Below are 21,046 nucleotides of genomic sequence, written 5' to 3' on the forward strand. Positions count from 1 at the left end.
TGTCCCACATCTCTTTTGCTGACTTGCAATTGGACACTCTAAAGAACTCTTCTGCACATAGGGCGGACGTGATGATGTTCTTAGCCTTCGCATTGAAACCAACCTTCTTCTTGTCATCATCTGACCAGTCGGCTCTAGGCTTGATAATCATTGAGTTGTCAGTTCCTGCAATCTTGGGAATGTACGGACCGTTTTCAACAGCATCAAGGATATCTATGCCACTTGCTTCCAGGAATATGAGCATTCTTTGCTTCCAGTACATGTAGGCTGTACCGTTGAAAGCTGGTGGTCGAGCTAACGAAGCGCCTTCTCCCAGAACGTCAGTTGAGGCCATCTTCTTATAAGTTTTACCTCTCAAGAAGTTAGCTCTGATACCAATTGTTGGTATCTTGACCTCGAAATAACAGAAAATATATCAGTTTTCTTTACCAAATTAATCAGTATCAAGTGCACAGCGGAATTTAAATTTTGAGGCATGCAAAGTTAGCAATATAGAAAATTAAAGAGAGAGAGTTAGAGAAGAAAACACAGAGATTTATCCTGGTTCGGTTGTTCCACAACAACCTACGTCCAGTCCTGAAAATCCAATCGGATTTCAGATTTTCTTCTCCTTCAATAGAAAGAATCAATTACAGATTGTCCAGTTTCCTCCCTGAAACCTATCTATCTTAATGATCTCTTTCCTATTGAATACCCTCTGATCCTTGTAGACACTCAGCAGCCTATCACAGAATCACAGTGCGACTCTTTCTTGTTGAACACTCTTCACCCAAGAAAGTAGCCACCAGTTTCTAGCTGGCTTTCTATCAACCCTTTGATCCTTGTAGACAATCGGCAGCCTAACACAAAATCAAAGTACGACTCTTTCTTGTTGAGACCTCTCACCCAAGAAAGTAGCCACCAGTTTCTAGCTGGGTTTTTAACGTTCGTTTCGTTTCAAAGTATTGTTACAGAATGAATAAAAGAAGTACAAAACAAAAGTCTTCAATCTTGATCAAAGTCTTCTCACGAATCTGGATATTCAATGATTGTTCATGAGGATAAAGTCTTTGCTCTCAAGATTACTTTTTCTTTTCTTTCTCCCAATGAATATAGATGATCCTTTTTCTTGATCTGAAAAAGCAGTATCAGATTTGTTAACAAAGTGTATGTTGATCTGTAATCAAAGTTATCTTGAGTTCTTAGAAAATTGAAACGTTATTATCAAAGTTCTTTAGAAAAAGATTGAAAGACAGTTTATATAGTTTCTGAAAAACAACTGCTAAATCGATTTCCCAATCGATTTATTAAAGTTAAAACACATGCTTAATCGATTTGCCAATCGATTTCGCGAGTCTTGTTTTTCTTTAATCTTGAAACTATATAAGCTAATCGATTTACCAATCGATTCTTTTAAAACCACTTTTCAGTAAAACATGTTCTTTTAATAAAACTATTTTCAATCGATTACTCAATCGATTTGCCAAACTTCAGAGTTCACTGTGTTTTCAACAAGTTTATTTCAATCGATTTGCCAATCGATTGTGTTCAAAAAGTGGCTCAGTTTTTTTGATGTCAATCGATTCGTCAATCGATTGGATTCAAAACAGTGACTCAGTTTTAATGTCAATCGATTTGCCAATCGATTTAATTTCAAACAGTGACTCAGTTATTTGATGTCAATCGACTTGTCAATCGCTTTGGTAGCATGTTCCTGAAAAGTTATTACCTGGTGTTTAGTTCAATCGATTTCCCAATCGATTGCAACCAAACTATAACAGAATTGAAAATTTCAACAATAGATTGTTCAATCGATTGTATTTGTCACAGGTGAGGTTATTTTTCAAATGATACTTTGTCAATTGATTTGCCAATCGATTCCCTCAGCACTGGAGTGCCACTGTGACTCATCCAATCGATTTACCAATCGATGTGTTACCATCAGGTTTGATTTGTGAAATGTTCAATCGATTTCCCAATCGATTACTCTCCAAATCAGAGTGCTACTGACTTGTGCAGTTTTCATTTTTAATTAAGCTAATCGATTGCCTAATCGATTTCACATTTACAAACACTTAAGATTTCCTTACACCCTTGTTATGCAATCGATTTCCCAATCGATTTACATAGTCAGAATTCAACTTTTGTTGATTTCTTGTGTTCCAAGCAATTTGATACAAGTGTGTGTGATTGAATTGGTGTTCCTGAAATTTTGCTCAATTGAAATATTAGATTTATCATATTAAGTATGAATATTGTTGAATTGTGAATTATGTCAAAATTAGGAATCAAAGGATCAAAAACCAACACTGCTAAGGTGCATGCTTAGTTGAAAAGTTATTTTAGCATTTAAAACTTAAATGTTATGTGTTAACTGTTATTTTCGGTTGGTGACCTTTACAATTATTGTGGAAATCTGGGCTTTGCCCTCAGATGAGAGTCAGGACGATCTTACCGGTTCGTACCCTACGGACGGAAATGGAGATGGGAACGTTTGACTGCAGCTACGATAGGGGGATCTCACGGGGCGCGTGGAGATCAGTCAGGGTGTTTAGTTGTTTTGTAAAATGATCAGACTAGGTTGTCACAGAGGGAACAGATGTCTTTCTTTTGTATTGCATTTATTTTAAAATGGAAGACTGTACCTATACTAATATTGTCAGCTTGACATGTTATTTTCGATGGGTTACATGTACCATTTGTTGTTGGGTAAATGGTTTGGATTTATAATTGGAGTAACTTTTCCGCTGCCTGTAAATTATAATGACTCAATTATTTATCCATAGGCATTTCTTTATTTATTCCTCCGTTTTAGTTTAATTACTTTTGAAAAAACAAATATACCCTCGCTTTGAAAAATGGGGTGTTACAAATTTCCTCTTGTTTGGATCATACAATTTATAAGCTCCAGTTGAGTCATATCCCAACAATATCATTTGTTCAGCCCTATCATCCAACTTTCTTCTGATTTGAGTTGGCACATGTCTGAAACATAGTGATCAAAATACTCTTAAGTGACTTACATTTGGTCTCCTTCTAGACCAGAGTTCTTCAGGTGTCCTTATGTCAAGTCTTTTAGTTGGACACCTATTCAATAAGTAGACTGCAGTGGACACTGCTTCTCCTCAGAATTTGTGACATTTTCTTCCCTTTCAACATGCTTCTTGCCATGTTGAGAATAGTTTTGTTCCTCCTTTCTGCATCCCCATTGTGTTGTGGTGTATATGGTGCAGTCACTTCATGAATGATTCCTTCTTTGTCACAGAATTCATGAGATTGATATTCACCACCTCCATCTGTCGTAATCACCTTAAGATTGCACTCACTTTGTTTTTCTGCCATCAACTTGAATCCTCTAAACACAACCAACACTTCACTCTTCTACTTGATTAGATAGATCCAAGTTTTCCTTGTAAAATCATCAATGAATGTTACAAAATAATTGTTTCCTCCTATTGACATTTCTTCAAATGGTCCACAAACATCGAAAAAGATTACCTTCATCTTATTTGAGGATCGAGTTAGCACTTCAGCCTTAAGTGAGTTTCTGTGTTGTTTGACCTAACAACATTTTCACACAACTCTTTTGGTATTTGAATTTCAGATATTCCTTGTACCATTTCCTTATCTTGTAGCATCTGAAGGCTTCTAAAATTCAATTGGTCAAACCTTTGATGTCATTGCCAGTTTTCACTTCGGACTTCAACATTCAAGCACTGATTCTCACTGATTTGTATTTCAATCTTGAAGGTTCTGTTCTTGGACAGTGGTGCCTTCAAGACCAATCTTCTTGAACTATCAAACATCCTCATTTCACCATGCTTCATCTTCATGGAGTACCCTTTTTCCAATAGCTATCCAAGACTTAGCAGATTATTCTTTATGTTTGGCACATACAACACATACAAATGAAATATTGTTTACCATATCTCCTTTGAATCGGCACCTTGCACACTCCCTCTAACGTCATTGAGTTGTTGTCTGCAAACTTAATCTCTCTTTTCACTCTTTCATCAAGGCTTACAAACCACTCCTTATATCCAATCATATGATTAGAGCAGTCTATGCCAAGATACCACAATTTTGAGCAATCATCATTTAAATTTGTGGTAGCCATTAACAATACATCATCTGAACCTTGGTCCTCAATTGCCATATGAGCTTCATCGTTATCATCTCTTTCACTCACACTTGTGTTTTTCAATTTTGAAAATCGTCATACTTTTCATTCGTGTTTCCCTTGATTAGAACTCAAACTCTTTATGTCAATTGTTAGAATATATTATATAACTAAGAGGAATTGAAATTGAAAAGAGAGTAAAACAAGGATGTTCAGATAAACGAAGATTGATCAATACTCTACCAAGAATGCTCTTGGTAGTAACTACTAAAACAGAATTTTAACTTTCTTAACTACCTTTTAATTTCTCTGGCTACCTTTCAACAACTTCTAATATCATTTTATGAATTAGATACTTAACAAAATTGACCACAAGGATTAGTCATTGAATTTCCGTCATCAAACCCCTTTAAGGTTTTTCCCTTCATTTTTCACATGCCACTACATTCTAGCTGCACAAATTCCGATGCTGCATGTGTTGATCCAATGGTAATGCTGCAGAATAATATGCATTCATAGTTGCACTACTTTTTTTGAAATACTCAGCTTCAGTAATGCATCACAGCAAGAACAAAGAGGCAAGTTATAGCTCAACCCTCCAACACCAAATTTCATCACCATCAATAATAATAATAATAATAATAATAACATTAATAATAATAATAATAATAATAATAATTAATAATAATTAATACAAGAAAACAAGCTATGATAAATTCCAAAGCTAGTAAACAATGTCATCAATATATTTACAACATGAATAAAATCAAGAGAAAGAATTATAATTATTACAATCAAACCCACTTGAATTCAAACTCTAATTATGATGATGAAAGTTGCACATTGTGATTGCAACTATACTTGAGTTAATTGGTTTGCACATATATATTTTGAAACACAGTCAACAAATGTATGGTGTAAACTTGAAAACTCAAACAATTATTGCAAGAACCACAATGATTCACTTCTCATATGAAATGGTCAAGCACAACTCCTTTGGAGAATCAAATCCTAGTTTGAATTTTCAATGGCCCCTGAAGTTACATCATTGCTTATGACTTTTCCCTTTTTTTGATTTGTTCTTCTCTTGCATCTTTTTCTTCTTTGCTTCAGCAGTGACCCAAGTGTAATCTGAGGGAATTGCAAATGGGTCTGGAATATTTTCTATCCTACTGCTGGAACCTGCAGCCGATGAACTAGCACGGTATGGAGCCTTTATCCACTGAAACCAAGACGAAGACGGGATATTTGTTGCTGCAGGGCTCTCTTCTCCAGAAGCAGATGGACTCGATGGCGGTGTTGCGAATTCATCTAATGGCTGTAGTTCTTCAAATTTTGTAAAAGTAACTAATACTCTTATGGTAGGAACAACAGGAATGGCAACCTGAATATGCATAGGAGTAATGAGTTTAAAATCATTTATAAAGAAAGATAAAGCAAAAAACATATAAGAGAAAAAAATGCTGAAAAAAGGGTAATCCTATGTTTTTAAAACCTCCCCGTAATCTCTATCAAAATACAATAAGGAAACAGCTAGATTCAAAGGCAAAGTCTTCAATATGATTGATATATAATTAGAAAAATAATCAATGCCGCATATCATGAATGTTAGAAAGAGTGAAGTTTAATTTCAATTCAAGTATTGACCTTTTTTAAGGCTGAACGAATCAGACGGGATACAAGTTTCTGTTATCGGTCAATAATACTAATTTTCAAGAGTTAATATCAAAGCTTATGGCTGGAATTAAAACTAAGTGCATGAGAATAAAAGGCTAATGAAAATATCCACAAAAAGATGCAGTCATCCATGAGCCAATACAAGTTCTGCTGCTGGATTGGATTTTTCAAGTCAAATACTTTTAGCTCAGGGCTTTAGCCAACAGGTTCAACATCGTCTTGAATTATGGATTACTGCCTTCTTTTCTGAAGAAGCTAGATAAACATACACCCGTTTTTGTCGATTACGAAAAATGCATGCAAGAAAAAGTGCAAAGGAGATAGTAAATCAGTTAAACCAACCATCAAGAGTACTCAAACTCGTGAAACTAAATGAGAATTTTTATTCCCAAGAACCAAATTAGGATCAGGAGTCTAGAAAAAAAGGAATGTTTCCTGCCACAGTGGGTTGATTTGAGAATGTTCAGAGGACTTGGACAACAGTTTCCAACAAATTTTCTGATCGCTGACATAAAATAACTTTGGAATTTTCATGTAAAGTATTTCTCTTTATAGTAATAGAAAAAGGATGGAGAGAACAGAAATAAGAAGTCTTGAGAATAAGGTTTTGGTGCTGAATAGCTTGAGAGATTAGCTCCCAATATTTTGTATTTAATGAAAAATTGTACAGAGGGAATTCGTCACTATAGCAATTAAATCTGACCTATATCTACCTAATCAGATTAGAGATATTTACATGGAAATAGGGAATATTTACATAGAAGAAAATAAGTGAGACAATATATCTCAATCAAATATTCTGTTAATTATGCCATATATCAGCATGAAGGATTGAAATTACTCAAAAGCCTAATAAGTGACATACATAAAACAACATGAAAAATCAAGAACGAAGCAAAGTTTCTTGAAATGACAACTTTCTTGAACCTAACTTGCAAATCAATAAAAGGTGGCCGAGAAAAACATCCAATCACAAAGACAATATAGACAACTCTATATGTAGGCATTAAAGGACAGCAGAAACCGAATATTGCCACACTTTTTTCAAATATGATGATAAAATTTCCATGCAGGAAATTTCTGTCAATTAATATGATAAAATCATGGCTAGGGACAATAAACAATATCTCATAAGATGTGTAGGAAGGAATTGAAGAAAGAGGAATTATACAGCAAAACTTTCTCCTATCTTTTGACAAAAACTAGAACCTATACTTAAGCAACAAAAGATGCATTAAAATAATTAATTATAAATTACAAGATATTACAAAGTGGTATTAATTGAATATAGGAGCCTACCTTCACTGTACAAATCATTAGGAGTTTACTTATTATCCTGAATGAGTAATAACAGAGCAAGAAGCTACTGAATCAAGGAAAAGAAATTAGATGTAGCACCATATAATAATATCCCCCTTAGAGCCAGGAGCAATATCCTTTTAAGTTGTTACTCCTGGCTGTACTGTTTCCAAATCAAAGTGACACTGAGTATTTTGTAATCCAATTATTTAAAGTGGTTAAAACAATTATTTGTTGCTAATGGAATAAGCTCTTAGATTTACCATCCATTCAAAATATTGGTTTTCAGAAACAATTTATCAAAATGACATTTTTTCTCACTACAAGAAAGAAACTTCAATCACTGCTAGTGATTAAATATTTACAAATGTCGTGTTTTTTAGATGACAAAAAACGCTAGAGAAAATTTTTCATCGTAAATAAGTTGTCTCATAAGAAGAAAAAGAAAGGCAAATACATCAACAGAAGATATGTCATCCTTCAATGCAAAAAAAGAAACAGAAGGAAAAAGACCAATTTGACAAAGTAACAAAAACGACACCCTCCAATCCCTCTGCACATCAGACAAACATCACATTAATTTATTAACGAAGAGCCGAGGACAGTTGAAGTCTGGATTAAGTAGAAATACCATTTCCCTTTTACCCAAAAATACAAAAGAAACAAAGAAAAACCCATGGACGTTGTTAAGTAGATATAAACTAAGCTAGTAAGCACCATAAACAGGAAACTGCAATAGTTTATTTGTATTTTAATTCTAATATTAGTTTTAACAAAATGCAGCTAAGGTACTAGAGTATTCAAATTCACTGGCATGGCAATTCAATTTTAAAACATTACCAATTCTCAGAAGCCTAAACAATTTTTAATACTTCGAGTAAATAACGTTTTTATAGAAACTTCAAAAGTAATGAACTGAAAAAGTGAAATTTTAGCAATTAAAGTAGACATTGTAATCAACACATATCAATTCACAAAGAATACTAACTCATACTTCCTTACTAAACTCTAGTAGGCAAATACTTAATCGAAATATTCTTCAGATGCTACTGGCAACAAAATAGTTAACAAAAGAAGGAATCAGATGTAAATGTATCACACAACACTGTTCACTAGAGCAAAGATTTTAAGACATTCTCTGTTTTGTTTTCTTATATTGAGCATTTCTTCAATTGTTATTATTGTTTTTCTTTTTCCAACTCTCTTTCAGATAAGTTAAAACAAAAGGAAATATCTAATCGTAAGTAATGGAAAATGAGATAGGAATGATTGAATATTAAATACAACTATCAGGATTATAAGGTATACAAAATAATGTATAAATAACTTATAGTAATTTCGTAATTTCTGCATTTTACCCTTATTAAGAAGATGCAGCCATAAAATTCAAGCAGGTACTATGTAGATGAAATGGAGAAATGAGTAAAGCACAATATGTGATTAAAGAAAAGCCTATCAAGCCTAAAGTAAATTTCACCACAGCCATAAAACTTCTAATGTTTTATGGTACTAAATGATGGGTAGAAAAGAGGTAGCAAGAGCATAAGCTCAAAGTGGCAGAGGTGAGGCTGTTGCGGCAGATAAGTGGGCATACAAAGCAAGATTATGGAATGAATACATTGAAGAGAGAATAAGGCTAAAATCTAATGATGAAAAGATGATAATATGTCGACTGAAGGGTTTGGTAATGCGAGAAGAAGACCAATAAAAGCCTTAGTAAGAAGGAAGATTAAGAAAAACTCTTAAGTGAACCAATAAAAGAAGACTTTAGAAGACTTGGTTTGCATTGTTTGATCTATGTGGCTGACTTCTTTCGTTAGAGAAGGCTTTTGTTGGTGATACAGCCGGTTTTTACTTAATAAATTAGGGCTGCCTAGGGTTTTAAATTTTGAATCATTTAGGATCGCTTGACAATCAAGTTGAGCTTCCGTAGTTAAATAGTGCTGTATGCTGAATGTTGATGTTAGGTAGAGTTAAATTCGAGATTGAATTGAACATCACTATTCTATCTTCAGCTCAGATCTAACCCTAGAACACGCCTAATCTACTATTCCATTCCCCGTAGTACTCCTATCTTCCCCCTTACTTCATTTCTCCCTCAATTTCTTGCATTCATTCCTTTGTTCCCCACATGTTCCAAATCCATAAGCCACCACATCATATGCACGCTAAATCATAAGTAGAGTAAACAAGCAAGAATATAGTGTCTCCTATTAAGCGATATTAAAGAAAGCAAAATTGGTAAGAGTTTAAAATTTTTACATAAACTGATAATGTTCATATTTTAGCAACAGGTGTAAAATTGAAGATGATTACAGAGCACTGACCTTAACAGGAAAAGTTCCCATTGGAAGTTTTGTTGTAAGGAGTTCTCTTAATCGACGAATTGCTTTAACTTTGTTTGCAACAATGTCAAGCAAGGGCAAGAGTTCTTCAGTTTTTAATGGAAAGTTTGGAGAAAGCCAGAGAATAGGCCTCAACCCTTTCTTATATTCATTTTCACGGCTTCCTTCCTTGTGACGACTCCTGCTATCAGAATTTGCAGAAGAAGCCCTGACATCTTTTTTCCTCCGCTGCTCGTCACCCCTTGCAACCACCTCAACAGAATGTCTTCCTGGCTTTATCTGATTTCTCGAAGGAGAATCCCCCAATAAATCGCTCACTTTTTCTTCTACGCAAAGAGAACTTCTTGGTGGAGAAATCTTCTTCAGCGATTCATGTTTAGATTCCTTTTTTCTCCATCCACCAAACCATCCTTTCTTTTCCTGCTTATTTTCTCCACCACTTTGGCTATGGCTACCATTTGCATCTTCAATAGGAATATCCCGAACTTCATAAGAGCTAGAACGATGCCCAAAAATCCCATCATCACTGTCAATGTTCAGTTCTGATGAATCCAACTTAAGTGCATCCTCCAACTGCCTTCTTTCATCTTCAGTCAAAATATCGTTAAGTTCTTCACTCTCAGTTTCATTTCCATTGCAAGACGAGAACAACTCATCGTCTGTCATAGCTCCAGGAACTCCTCTAGATTTTATACTTACAACTACATTGTGCATATCATACACCTTAGCTTTCCAAGACCCTACCATTTCCGTTCTCTCCTGCCGCCTCCATGTCAACTGAGGCAAAAGAACCGCCTGAGTAACATCAATACCGGGCCTAAATATATTCGTTTTTGACATTGCAGCCACTTCTTGCTGAACTTCTTCATCATTCGCAGCAAAAGCAGCATCGTCTAAAGCATTCAGTACCTCCTTTTCCTTGTGTGAGATCATGCAGAGCGACCCGGGTTGGACTTTCCCGTCCTCCGAACCATCACCGAGAAAAAGAACACTCTGATCTGATCTCTGAATTCTAAAACCATCAAAACCAGCCAAAGTCATATCAGCTCTTAGATTTGCGCCCCTTTTCCAAATTTTGTAAGTGTCCGAAGGCGCAATCCTTGAAATGAAAGGAATCACAGAACTCTCAAAATTGAATGTAATCTCCATATAAAAGTCTCTCATTCTTCGCATCGTCGCTACCAAACGAGGCAACCTTCTACACCATTTCGCCCAAGCCAAAGGCTGATAATGCTTAATTATGATCTTCGCAATCCTCTCTTCTCTACTGCAAATTGCTTCTTGAAGAGAACTCCACCCTTGTTCATTCTGCAAACTCCAATCTGCACCAACAACCATAAGCATCTCAGCAGCAACTTCATCCCCCAATTTTACAGCCAAGTGAAGAGCAGTATCACGGTTCGGCACATCACGCCTATCAATCACATCAGAAATGGCATCAGCTTTCTCTTCCTCTAAAACGGAATCCGCTTCTGTACGAATCTCAGCCACATTACTAAATTTCGGCAAACCACCAAGTATCTTCTTAAGTTCAGCATAATCCTTCAAAATCACAGCCTTATGAACAGGACTATGAGAAAACCTAGCAACATCAATCCCTGCCATAACTGAATATCACAAGGGAATTGATGCAACACCAACCCAAACTAACAGTCACAAGCAAAACCACATACTAAAATCAAAAATCAAAACTTTATTCAATTGGGGTACCACAAATTTACTTGCACAATAATCCAACCACAATGAAACAGAACCCTTTGTTCAAAATTTCCCTTGAGAACACAACAAAAAGGTCCCTATCAAAAAATACAAAAAAGACCCATTTAGAATTAGAATCATAAAAAGCATACAAGCAAATCAAAAAACAAAGAAAAGCATATTGTGGGGTCTCAACAGATCAAACAATAAAATAAAAAGATGGTGTATAGTAAGTTATACTAACCTTAATTGTACCTTTCTTCTTCCAAGGTTTTTGCTTTGTCCTATGATTAATATGACCCAAAAATCTAGGGATTAATGAGTTACTAAAATTGAAAACCCCACCACTACCCTTTCAAGTAGCAAACAAAAAGTGAAAATGGCAAAGATCCTTGTGATCCAATCCAGATCAGACAAGCATGGAGAGAACATGCATATGGTTGCGTGAACCTAAAATTCTATTATAAAATAATAATCATGAATATTAAATATAAAACTTTTCAAAAAAATAAAAGGGATATTACAAAACACAAGACACAAGAAAGAAAGGAGAAAGTGTTTTGGAGAAAAAATGAAGAAAGGAATAAGAAAAGAAAAGCATAGAGAGAGAAAGAGAGAGAGAGAAACCCCACCCCGACCACGAAAGGAAAGGAAACTTGTTTATGTTGGAAAAGGTAATTAATATTTATATCTAAAAAAGGATAATAAAGAACTCAAAGTGAGATGAGAGGACGGTTAATAGATAATTGCATTTGCGAGGAAAAGAAAAATTGTGATTTGTGAATGGAGGGAGGAAGGAAGGAGTCATGTCATAGTCTCCTATATCATGTCGTCTTTATGTCTACGATTATACCATAAGTCAATCAAATTTCAAACTCTTTATTATTATTATTAAATTCAACTCTATTCTAAGCCCTCAAATTTGAAATATTTTCATTTCTTTTTTAATAAGTTGACATTGTAAAATCAAATATGTTTCTTTTACCAACTCTTCGATGTTGTTGATAATAACTAGAAATTATATGATTAAATTGATTAATAATATCTCATACAACAAAATACTTTGAGAGCTTAATAGAGACAACTAAATTCTTTAGAGTTTATATTGGTTAATTGTATCATTTTCTGATTTTTTTAAAATTGCATAATAGACCCCATAACTAAGTTTAGAATAAATATTTTATTAATCTAGTCCTTCATATTATTCATTATTTAAAATATTCTTAATACAAAAATTGAAATTAAAGTTAAGTAAATAATACCATGGATACATTTGATAACAATTTTGCAATTTTAGAGATTATTTAAAAATAATTATTATGTAACTTTTTAGAGTATATATATATAGTAACAATATTTTTCAAATTGAGGGCGAACATGTGATAACAAGAAGTAAAGGGGGTTGTAACTTTTGGCGAGGAACTTTATTGAAGGAAAGAAATGTGATTTTGGATGAGAAGAAGGTAGAGGAAAAGTGAGACAGAAAAGAAAGAGGAAGGGTCCATTGGATAGAAATGATGGAATGGAAAATGGTAAGATATGCATGTGATCGATAAAAGAACCAACCTGCTTTCCTATTTTCCTTACGGTAAATAACTCTCTACCATTCAATAAACAATTTATATGTAATTATATTTTCACTTTTTTATTTTGTTTTATGGATCTTAGCTAACAAATGTCTTCAAGGTATTTATTAAAAAAATATAAATATAAGTTTTGTATTGAAAAAAATATTTTTTTTTAAGATTTAAAAATACGAGTTTTAATAGAGATGTGTTTGATTCAAAGACACTAGTAGAGGGATTTTAATATTTTTGTATTTATTTTAAGGAGATAAAAAATATTTTAAATGATTTTTTATTGTCTTGATTCTCTCTCTTCCCTTTAAATCTCTCAAAATGTAAATAAACTAAAATGAATTTTAAAAAAACTTTTGACTATGTGTCTTAAAAAAATAATCAAACACAAAAATTTAAAAGCACAACTTCATTTCTCTCCTTTCTATCTACCTCCAATCAAAAAACACTCAAGAAATTTTTTTTCTCTTCTTCTCTCTTTTTAAAATTTGAACTAAACACAATTTTTAAAAAATATTACCTCCTCTCTCCTTTCCTCTACATTCCTCCAACCAAACATACCTTAAAATATTGTTTAATATAGTTTAAGTATTTGGAAACTATATAATGATAAGTTTATGACTTTAAAATTGTCTTTGTTCTCCACTTAGTTGGCTTACTTTATTTGCAAATCTTTGGAAAATGTTAAGAAAGTTATACGGATAAAACCGTTAAACAACAACATGGATATACATATCATCGTTAATTTATTATGTTTTTAAGTTTAATATAAATATACAAATATGAAGAAGAGAACATATAAGAATAAGAATATTGTATAACATTCTATAACAGGTCTATTATACAAAATTCCTATTTAATAGTTTTAAGTTACAAGTTGTTGGATTTTAATAGTTAATTTTACGTCGACTAGGAATGAAATAAATGTTTGATATATAAATAAGTTACTTATATATCTATTTCCTTAAAGTTTTTAGAGGAAATGTGTTAATAAAAAATCTTAAATATTTATTTGCTCTCGGCACTTTCGAATTCCCCAACACAAGCATACTAAGAGTCTAACATAATATATCATCAACTTTGAATAGAGAAAGCTTTTAGTCATCGAGATTACGAATGACTCTTAGAAAAATGAACTTGTTTAATAAAAATTTATAACATGTTAATTTGAAATATATCAAATATATATGTCCAATAATTTCATATTAATATAACTAAAAAAAAGGAAAGATTAATTTATGTTTCCGTACATTTTTCTCTTTCCACGTCTCTAACTATGTGACCGAGTCCTTTTTCACTTTGTTTCATTTCTCCTCGTCAATCTGTGTGTACGAGTCTTCCTCCACTTTCCTCTAATTTTGCATGTCAGTTTTCTGTGAACTGATTCATTTTCAATGAACTGGTCAAAAACCACCAGTGAGGATTTTGCTCAGATCGGTTGCAAAATTCCTCTATAAATAATGTCCCTTTAGATTTTCGAGTGGTCATCCTTATTATATTTTCAAGTAGTCATAACAGTCATATTTAGAAGGTGTAATTCTAACACAGTTTTGTGCAATGCAGTAGAAAGCCGATACGGAACGTCTTAAAGAGATTAAACTAGTCCGTGACTTAACTTAATAATATTTTCTTCACTGAAAATTAACTTTAAAATAGTTTTTCTAAATTCAAAAACAAAATAATCTATGCATAATAAATATCAATCTAACAATAAATTTTGTAACATGAACATGAATAAGCAGCGATTTTAAAATAATTTTAACGACATGAATAAACAGTAAGATAAATCATCTTTTTGACAGTTTAACAATTTTTAAAACTAATTTTTAAAAAGTTCATTGAAAAACTAAATTTAAAACCAATTTTTTATTTTTTAATTTACTTAAAATCTGGTTTAAAAATTTCACCGAAAATTGATTCTTATTAAAAAATAATTTTAAATCGGTTCAAAAATAAACTAAAACGCTTTAAAAAATTAACAAGTTTATTATTAATGTAATTTTCAAGAACTATTAATATAATTTTATTCAATTTAGTTTTTAGTCTATGAATATCCCTAAGTCACACCCTAACTAACCAAGAGAATTATGAAAGTTTAGAACTCTCTCTTTCAACCTGCTGGTATGGTCCATTAATTTGAGTCAAAAGTTCGGTCTAAGGAACCAAGAGTGACCACATTCTTGTAGAGATTGTGAGTCTCTAATGCAGTGCATAAAAGTTTCTTCACTCCTTTTCCATCTTGGGCATATTAAGGATTGACCCGTGTTAATTGGGGTTGAATCAAATATAGTTGCAAAATATGTTAAAGTAGTTGTGTTATTTTCCCACGTAAATTTGGCAACAAGAATTAACAATTATTTGGATGGTTAACCATTTAAATATATAATTAATTATATTTAGTGAATGATTAATAAATATGATAAAGCATCACAATTAATTATCTATTAAAACATAATTATTTACTATTTTGAACGTGTTTACTGTAATTTGGTAGTTGTATATTTTGTTTTTGCTTTTTGTAAATTTAGATTAGGATTCTCAATAAAATTTAGGTATAACTTATCAATTGGAAGGTCAAATCATTTGTGTTAACTAAAATTGGTCGTTTATATATATATTTAAACTGAATTTTGATGGTTAATAGACATCATTCATATTTGAATACATGGTTAATAGACATCATTCATGATTAAAGAGTTGGAATACCTTGTTATATTAATTAATCATCTACTTAACATAATTAATAATATATTTAAATTGTGTTAATTAACCATCTAAATTATTATCAAATTTTGTGACAAAATATCCTTTCTATTATATTATTAGTAGAAAATATCTCTCAACTTACAATTTAACTTTATATAATTGAATTAGATCTAATCTAAATTGAAAATGATATCGAAATTTATACGAAATTTATTAATTAATTTACTATTGCGCCTCACTTGGATCACACTTTAAATATTCAAACTTAAATAAAAATGGAATATTGAAAAGAATTCATATGTTAGAAAAATTCACTCAATGATCTTGATTCTATGACTTTGAAAATACCATGGAATTTTATGAGTGTAAGAAATCATATCCATATGCATGATGTAAATTTCCTCTAATGCTCTTGGTCTCTTCCTAATTGTTATTTTCCTCTCTGTCTTGTTTTTTATTGTAATTTTTTATGGTAAGAATATAAATTTTTACGAAAAAGATAGCATGTCACTTTTATCTCTACGTTTTTTTTTTTAGTTAGAGACGGTTCGTAACCACCATTCAAAAGGAGGAGGAGACGGATTCTTTTATCTTTTTAATTTCAAAATAAATCTTCCATCAACTTTAATTAACATTAGGCCAAACAACTATAATATTATACTATCTTTAATTATATGAGTCACATTAATGAATTATTAAAATCATCTAACATGATGATGCAACCAGTGCCGGATCTTGACAAGTTTTATTGGGGGACCAATATAAAAATAAAATATTTTCAATCAATCTTTTATATTTGATTTTGATGTAATGGTAATTTTGATTTTTAGATGTAGTAAAAGTACTTGTTTCGAATCTAAATATTTACAATTTTGTCAATCAAACAACTATATTTACAATAAAAATAACAAAAATCAATCTCATGGAGACTTGAACCAAAGACATGAAGTTTACAAAATCTTCATCACCAATAGACTACTCCATAATTTGCTATTATTAATGAGACATTAATTATATATACCGTATATTATAAATAAATATTATTGTAGGTATATTTATTTTTATCGAAAAAAAAAATTTGGGGTGGCTGTAACCTTCCCTGTCGTAACTAAGATCCGCCCCTGAATGCAACATAATATGAATAATATCAGAATTAGCATTATAGAAAGCAAGACCAAATGAACAACTTAATCTTTTCTAGCCCTTAAATTTCCAAATCAAAGTATCAAATTCCATGAATATATAGCCAAGTATATATTTTAGATGTATATATAGCCCTCCATGATATGATACCCTTCCCATATGACAAAATATGAGTCAACAGCCACTAATTGTTGATTAATAATTAATCTTGAATATCAACAAAGTCCAATATTGTTATATCGGGGTCCAAATTGTGACCAAGGGCAGTACCAAAATAAGGATATGTCATTTTCTACTTTAAATTAAAATCCATCTTTTCAATTTCATCTAGCCATAGATGCAGTATTCCTTGGTGCATTCAGAAAATTACCATCTTTGACATTTGGACCCAAAGGTTATAATTAGAGTTGATGTTGAGTCAAAAAAAGTAAAAAATTTGAGTTAATGTGCATTCCTTCCAACATGGGTATAGCATCATTTTATTCTTCGCATCCACCTTTTCCGCCCTGAAACTACTAATTAATAAGCCTTACTAGTGTAGGGACCCGTCCAATGCATGGCCTAAAACTATCATTTTAAGATAAATTTTAATTTTTATAATTCATCGATATAAAAAAAATATGCTATCAGTAAATTACAGTAATTTATTATTGCTATTTTAAAGATAGGTCTAATTAAAGTTGAATATTTTTTATAACTTAACAGTTATGCTTTTCTGATAATGTAAAAAAAAATATATTAATAGTGCATATAAGTTAAATTCTTTCACATAATCTTTACATGTTTTTACTACATATTATACAATGCCGTAATAGAATAAATAATTTAAAAAAATATATTTTAGTATATATACAATACACTATAAGAATTTTTAACTATATCAAAAATATAATTTTGTACTTTATAAATTTAATTTTGGCAAAAAATTTAAGGTCACAATTATAATTTACTCTAACTTTCTGCACATAACTCAACTTCTACAAATTCATGTCATTTTGAAATATTTATGGTTTACATACTGCAACACTCCAACATTTATGCAAGGCAAAAAGAAATCGCAAATGAAACACCATAAAAAAGGGGAATTGCCACAATCTGTAATACAAGTCTGGTAAAGGTTTGTCACTTTGTCCATCAAACTTGTTCTAATTTTCAATTCTTCCTTCTATGAGTGTTGTTTCCTATAATTGCAACTAAACTTTTCTTTTGTTCAATTTCAATGACTGTTATTTCTATTTGGAACTGCAAAATATATATAATATTAGTATTTAGTATACTATATCCAAATCATGAAAGAAAGAGAATGTAAAAACCAGTGTCGGTTCACCAATACCGGTTTCCCACTAGAAACGTTAACAACACGTTTTCCTCTCATATCAATCACAAATTAACTGAATCATTGTTCAACAAATTTGTTCCCAAATAAGATTCATAAATTTCCAAAATTAACATTGATGAGAGTAAATTCCAGTAATCACAAAAATGAACATTTTTTTTTCATTGAAAAAAAAGGAAAAATAGAGAAAAAAAATACCAACTCCTAAATGGTGGCTTAGGTCTTCTCCAAGCCAGATTTGGCAGAGGCGCCAATGTTGGTTGCGGTTTCCTTAATGGTCTCAAGTGCTTTCTTTGTTGCTTATTCAAACTAACTTAATATATAATTTTAAATCGAAACCAAATACAAAAAAAAAAAAGACAGATAACATATATCAAATCATTATCAATCAATATCATTGTTTCTTGAATCTTCCAATGCCTTTCTTCAACTCTCACAACATTAACATACTTCTTCTCTACTACCGCCGCCGAAAATAGAACTCTCTTTTTTATTTTATTTTACGATTAATAAATTTAAATTATATTTATAATGTGCAACCAATATTCTTCCTTATTCAAATTGCTCCTTCTGGGATAAGATATATCACATTAAGATTTTCTTTTATTCTTATTTAACTGCTTTTATTCTTACTGCTTGGACTATGGTGTATTATTAATTTTTTTTTTGAAGGTCTGTTAGGTATGAACTTTGTTTATGTTGCAATAAAATCAATATAAAAAGAAATGCACTTAAATTTTTTGATTATTTTATTTTATTCATATAATATTATTGGTTAATATTTTGGTTTTTTTTTTGTATCTATTTTAAAAAAACTATTTCTTTGTTCTTTAAATTATTCTTAGTAACCTGTCTCATTTCATATTCTTTTGCATTTTTTTTAGGTTTTTTGTTTGTACTTCTAAATGTTATTACAAACTGGAATTGCATTTTCAACTTCTTTATGTTTTCTTGGCTCTTTAAGTTTCAAATCTTTTGCATTTCATCTTCAGAGATATATTACAATATGAAATAAATGATTAATTTTCAATTTATGTTTATAAAATTTGCATTGGTTCATAGACAAGAAATTCAACACCATTGAAGTACATTAACACCTCAAAGGAAACTTGAAAAATAGCAGTTAGGATCACAAATTACTTCACTGTTGTTAGTAAAAATGGGAATGTGCACGATGAAGTTATTTTGATGGATCAACAGGTCTACATTTTAATTTTTTTCTTTATGTTTAGTTAACAAATATCTTCATTCTATTGATTAGTATCTCATTTTATAAATTATTTGTTATTAAAAGGTTGATCATATACATGTTGTTATTAAAAGGCAGATCAAATACATGGTGTTATACGACAACATGATTCTGTTAAATGGAGGGGCAAACTCAAAGAGAATCAAACATACATCATTCATAACTTTTCAGTTTTTCCAAGTACTTTCCAGTTCAAATATTGCCTCCATGAATTCAAAATTGTTTTCAATTCTGCTACTTTTGAAAAAGAGATTGATTTCCCTCCCACCGACTCAATACCATTTTGTATCTTTTAGCACCATTTTGAATAGGCAGAACCCTCCTAACAACTTAATTGGTAATGTTATCAATTCTTTTTTTCTTTTTTTTAATTGAATAATATATATGTGTTTTTATATTTTTTCGTGTTTCAATGGATAACTTATCTTTTTTATTTATAGATATTATTAGGGTAGTGGATGAGGTCATTTCTTCAACTTCAACGTCATCAACCAAAAAAATTTGTGTCACCGTCAAAATCAAAGATATCAGGTAACAACAATATTTACATTTAATTAATATACTAAGTTGACCAACTCTTTACAAGTGTCTTCCAAATGTTGCAGTTATGATTAGCTTGATTAGAGGTCAAGTGATTTTAATGATGTCGACCACTCATCTTCAGTTAACAGTTTTGTTTATAAGTAATCTTTTTTCTATTAAGTAGTCAATTTTCAATTAATGCAGGTTACCTGCAATAGATGATATAGATAACTACATTTAGGGCAGTCAACTACAAACTCAAATCACATCTTCATCTCAATACACTTCACAAGAGAAGTTTATGTACAATGCTCAAGCTAAAACTCTTCGCCAAATCAATGCTATTGGACATGTAACTATAATTTCATAACACTATTTTATGTAGATATATACATTATTTAATTGTTACAATTTTTTAATTACAACATGGTTTTTAGGAAATGATTTGTGTCACTGTGGCAACTCTGTCAAAGGTTGTGGCAGACAAATTCGATTGGTTTTATCTTGATTGCACTAATTGCACAGTCAAAACTAAAGAAGGGATTACAAATTATCAGTGTAAATGTGGTGTTCAGGTTGACAAACCAATTCCAAGGTACATCAAACTTTGATAGATGATGCTTTTTATATTTTAGAAGCATGTAATTTCATTTGTTCTTCATAATTCAAAATATAATGTTCAATCAAAGTAAAACTAAATGATTATAATTTTCTAACTTATATGCATATGGAATAAAGTAGAAACAATTTGTATATTATTATGGGTTAGTGTTACTATATGAAAGGTTTTCTCTTAACTGTCGTATAAGGATATGAATTTGTTCGCAAACTAAAAGCAAATAGCGTAGTTCAATATTCAACCTTAATTTATCAAAATTTATAAATCAATATTAGAGTCATTATATCAAATACTTATTGGTATCAATACTAACAACATAAAACATGTACTAAATGATCATTGAAGTTTTCCACGACAATTGCTTTTGTAACTTCCTTATGTGGGACCAGGATTATACTTCACTACTTGGAATTTCAACATTTCAAATGAGGAAGAATATAATTGAGGCATGTATATAATACTTAGTCCAAGTAACTTGATAGTTTGGATATTTATTGTTTACCACATAATATGACATAACTCATTTACCTGAAACATGTTAAAGGCTGGTGATACTTGTTAGATAATATTATTATATATTAGTAGTAAGGGTATTTTAGACAATTCTAGACAATTCTATTCTTTTATATATATACTCATTGTAACCTTATTAACTGTGGTTTAGGTTCATTCTATGTTATGAAACCCTAGAGTGGTTGTTTCTCTTCTTCCTCGCTTTCTCTTTTCTTTGTTAACATGGTATCTAGAGCCTATTTCGATCCTCCTTAAACGATCCC

The 21,046-nt window shown here is 31.3% G+C and overlaps 1 protein-coding gene across 2 annotated transcripts; it reads right to left on the minus strand.

Annotated features, from left to right (window-relative positions):
• Nucleotides 1-4,744: 4,744 nt before the first annotated feature.
• On the minus strand, nt 4,745-11,908 carry LOC101512305 (uncharacterized). Of its 2 annotated transcripts, XM_027333650.2 has the most exons (4): nt 11,363-11,908; nt 11,131-11,216; nt 9,403-11,027; nt 4,745-5,483 (listed from the first exon to the last, which is right to left on the minus strand). In XM_027333650.2, exons 3-4 carry the CDS (start codon nt 11,023-11,025, stop codon nt 5,145-5,147), a joined length of 1,962 nt encoding a protein of 653 aa, XP_027189451.1. In that variant the 5' UTR covers nt 11,026-11,027; nt 11,131-11,216; nt 11,363-11,908; the 3' UTR covers nt 4,745-5,144. The 2 variants fall into 2 exon arrangements, with proteins under 2 accessions (XP_027189451.1, XP_004497748.1); XM_004497691.4 differs by having other exon boundaries at nt 9,403-11,216; nt 11,363-11,907.
• Nucleotides 11,909-21,046: the final 9,138 nt, after the last annotated feature.

This window comes from Cicer arietinum, chromosome 4 (assembly GCF_000331145.2).
Source record: "Cicer arietinum cultivar CDC Frontier isolate Library 1 chromosome 4, Cicar.CDCFrontier_v2.0, whole genome shotgun sequence".
Classification (NCBI taxonomy): Eukaryota; Viridiplantae; Streptophyta; class Magnoliopsida; order Fabales; family Fabaceae; genus Cicer; species Cicer arietinum.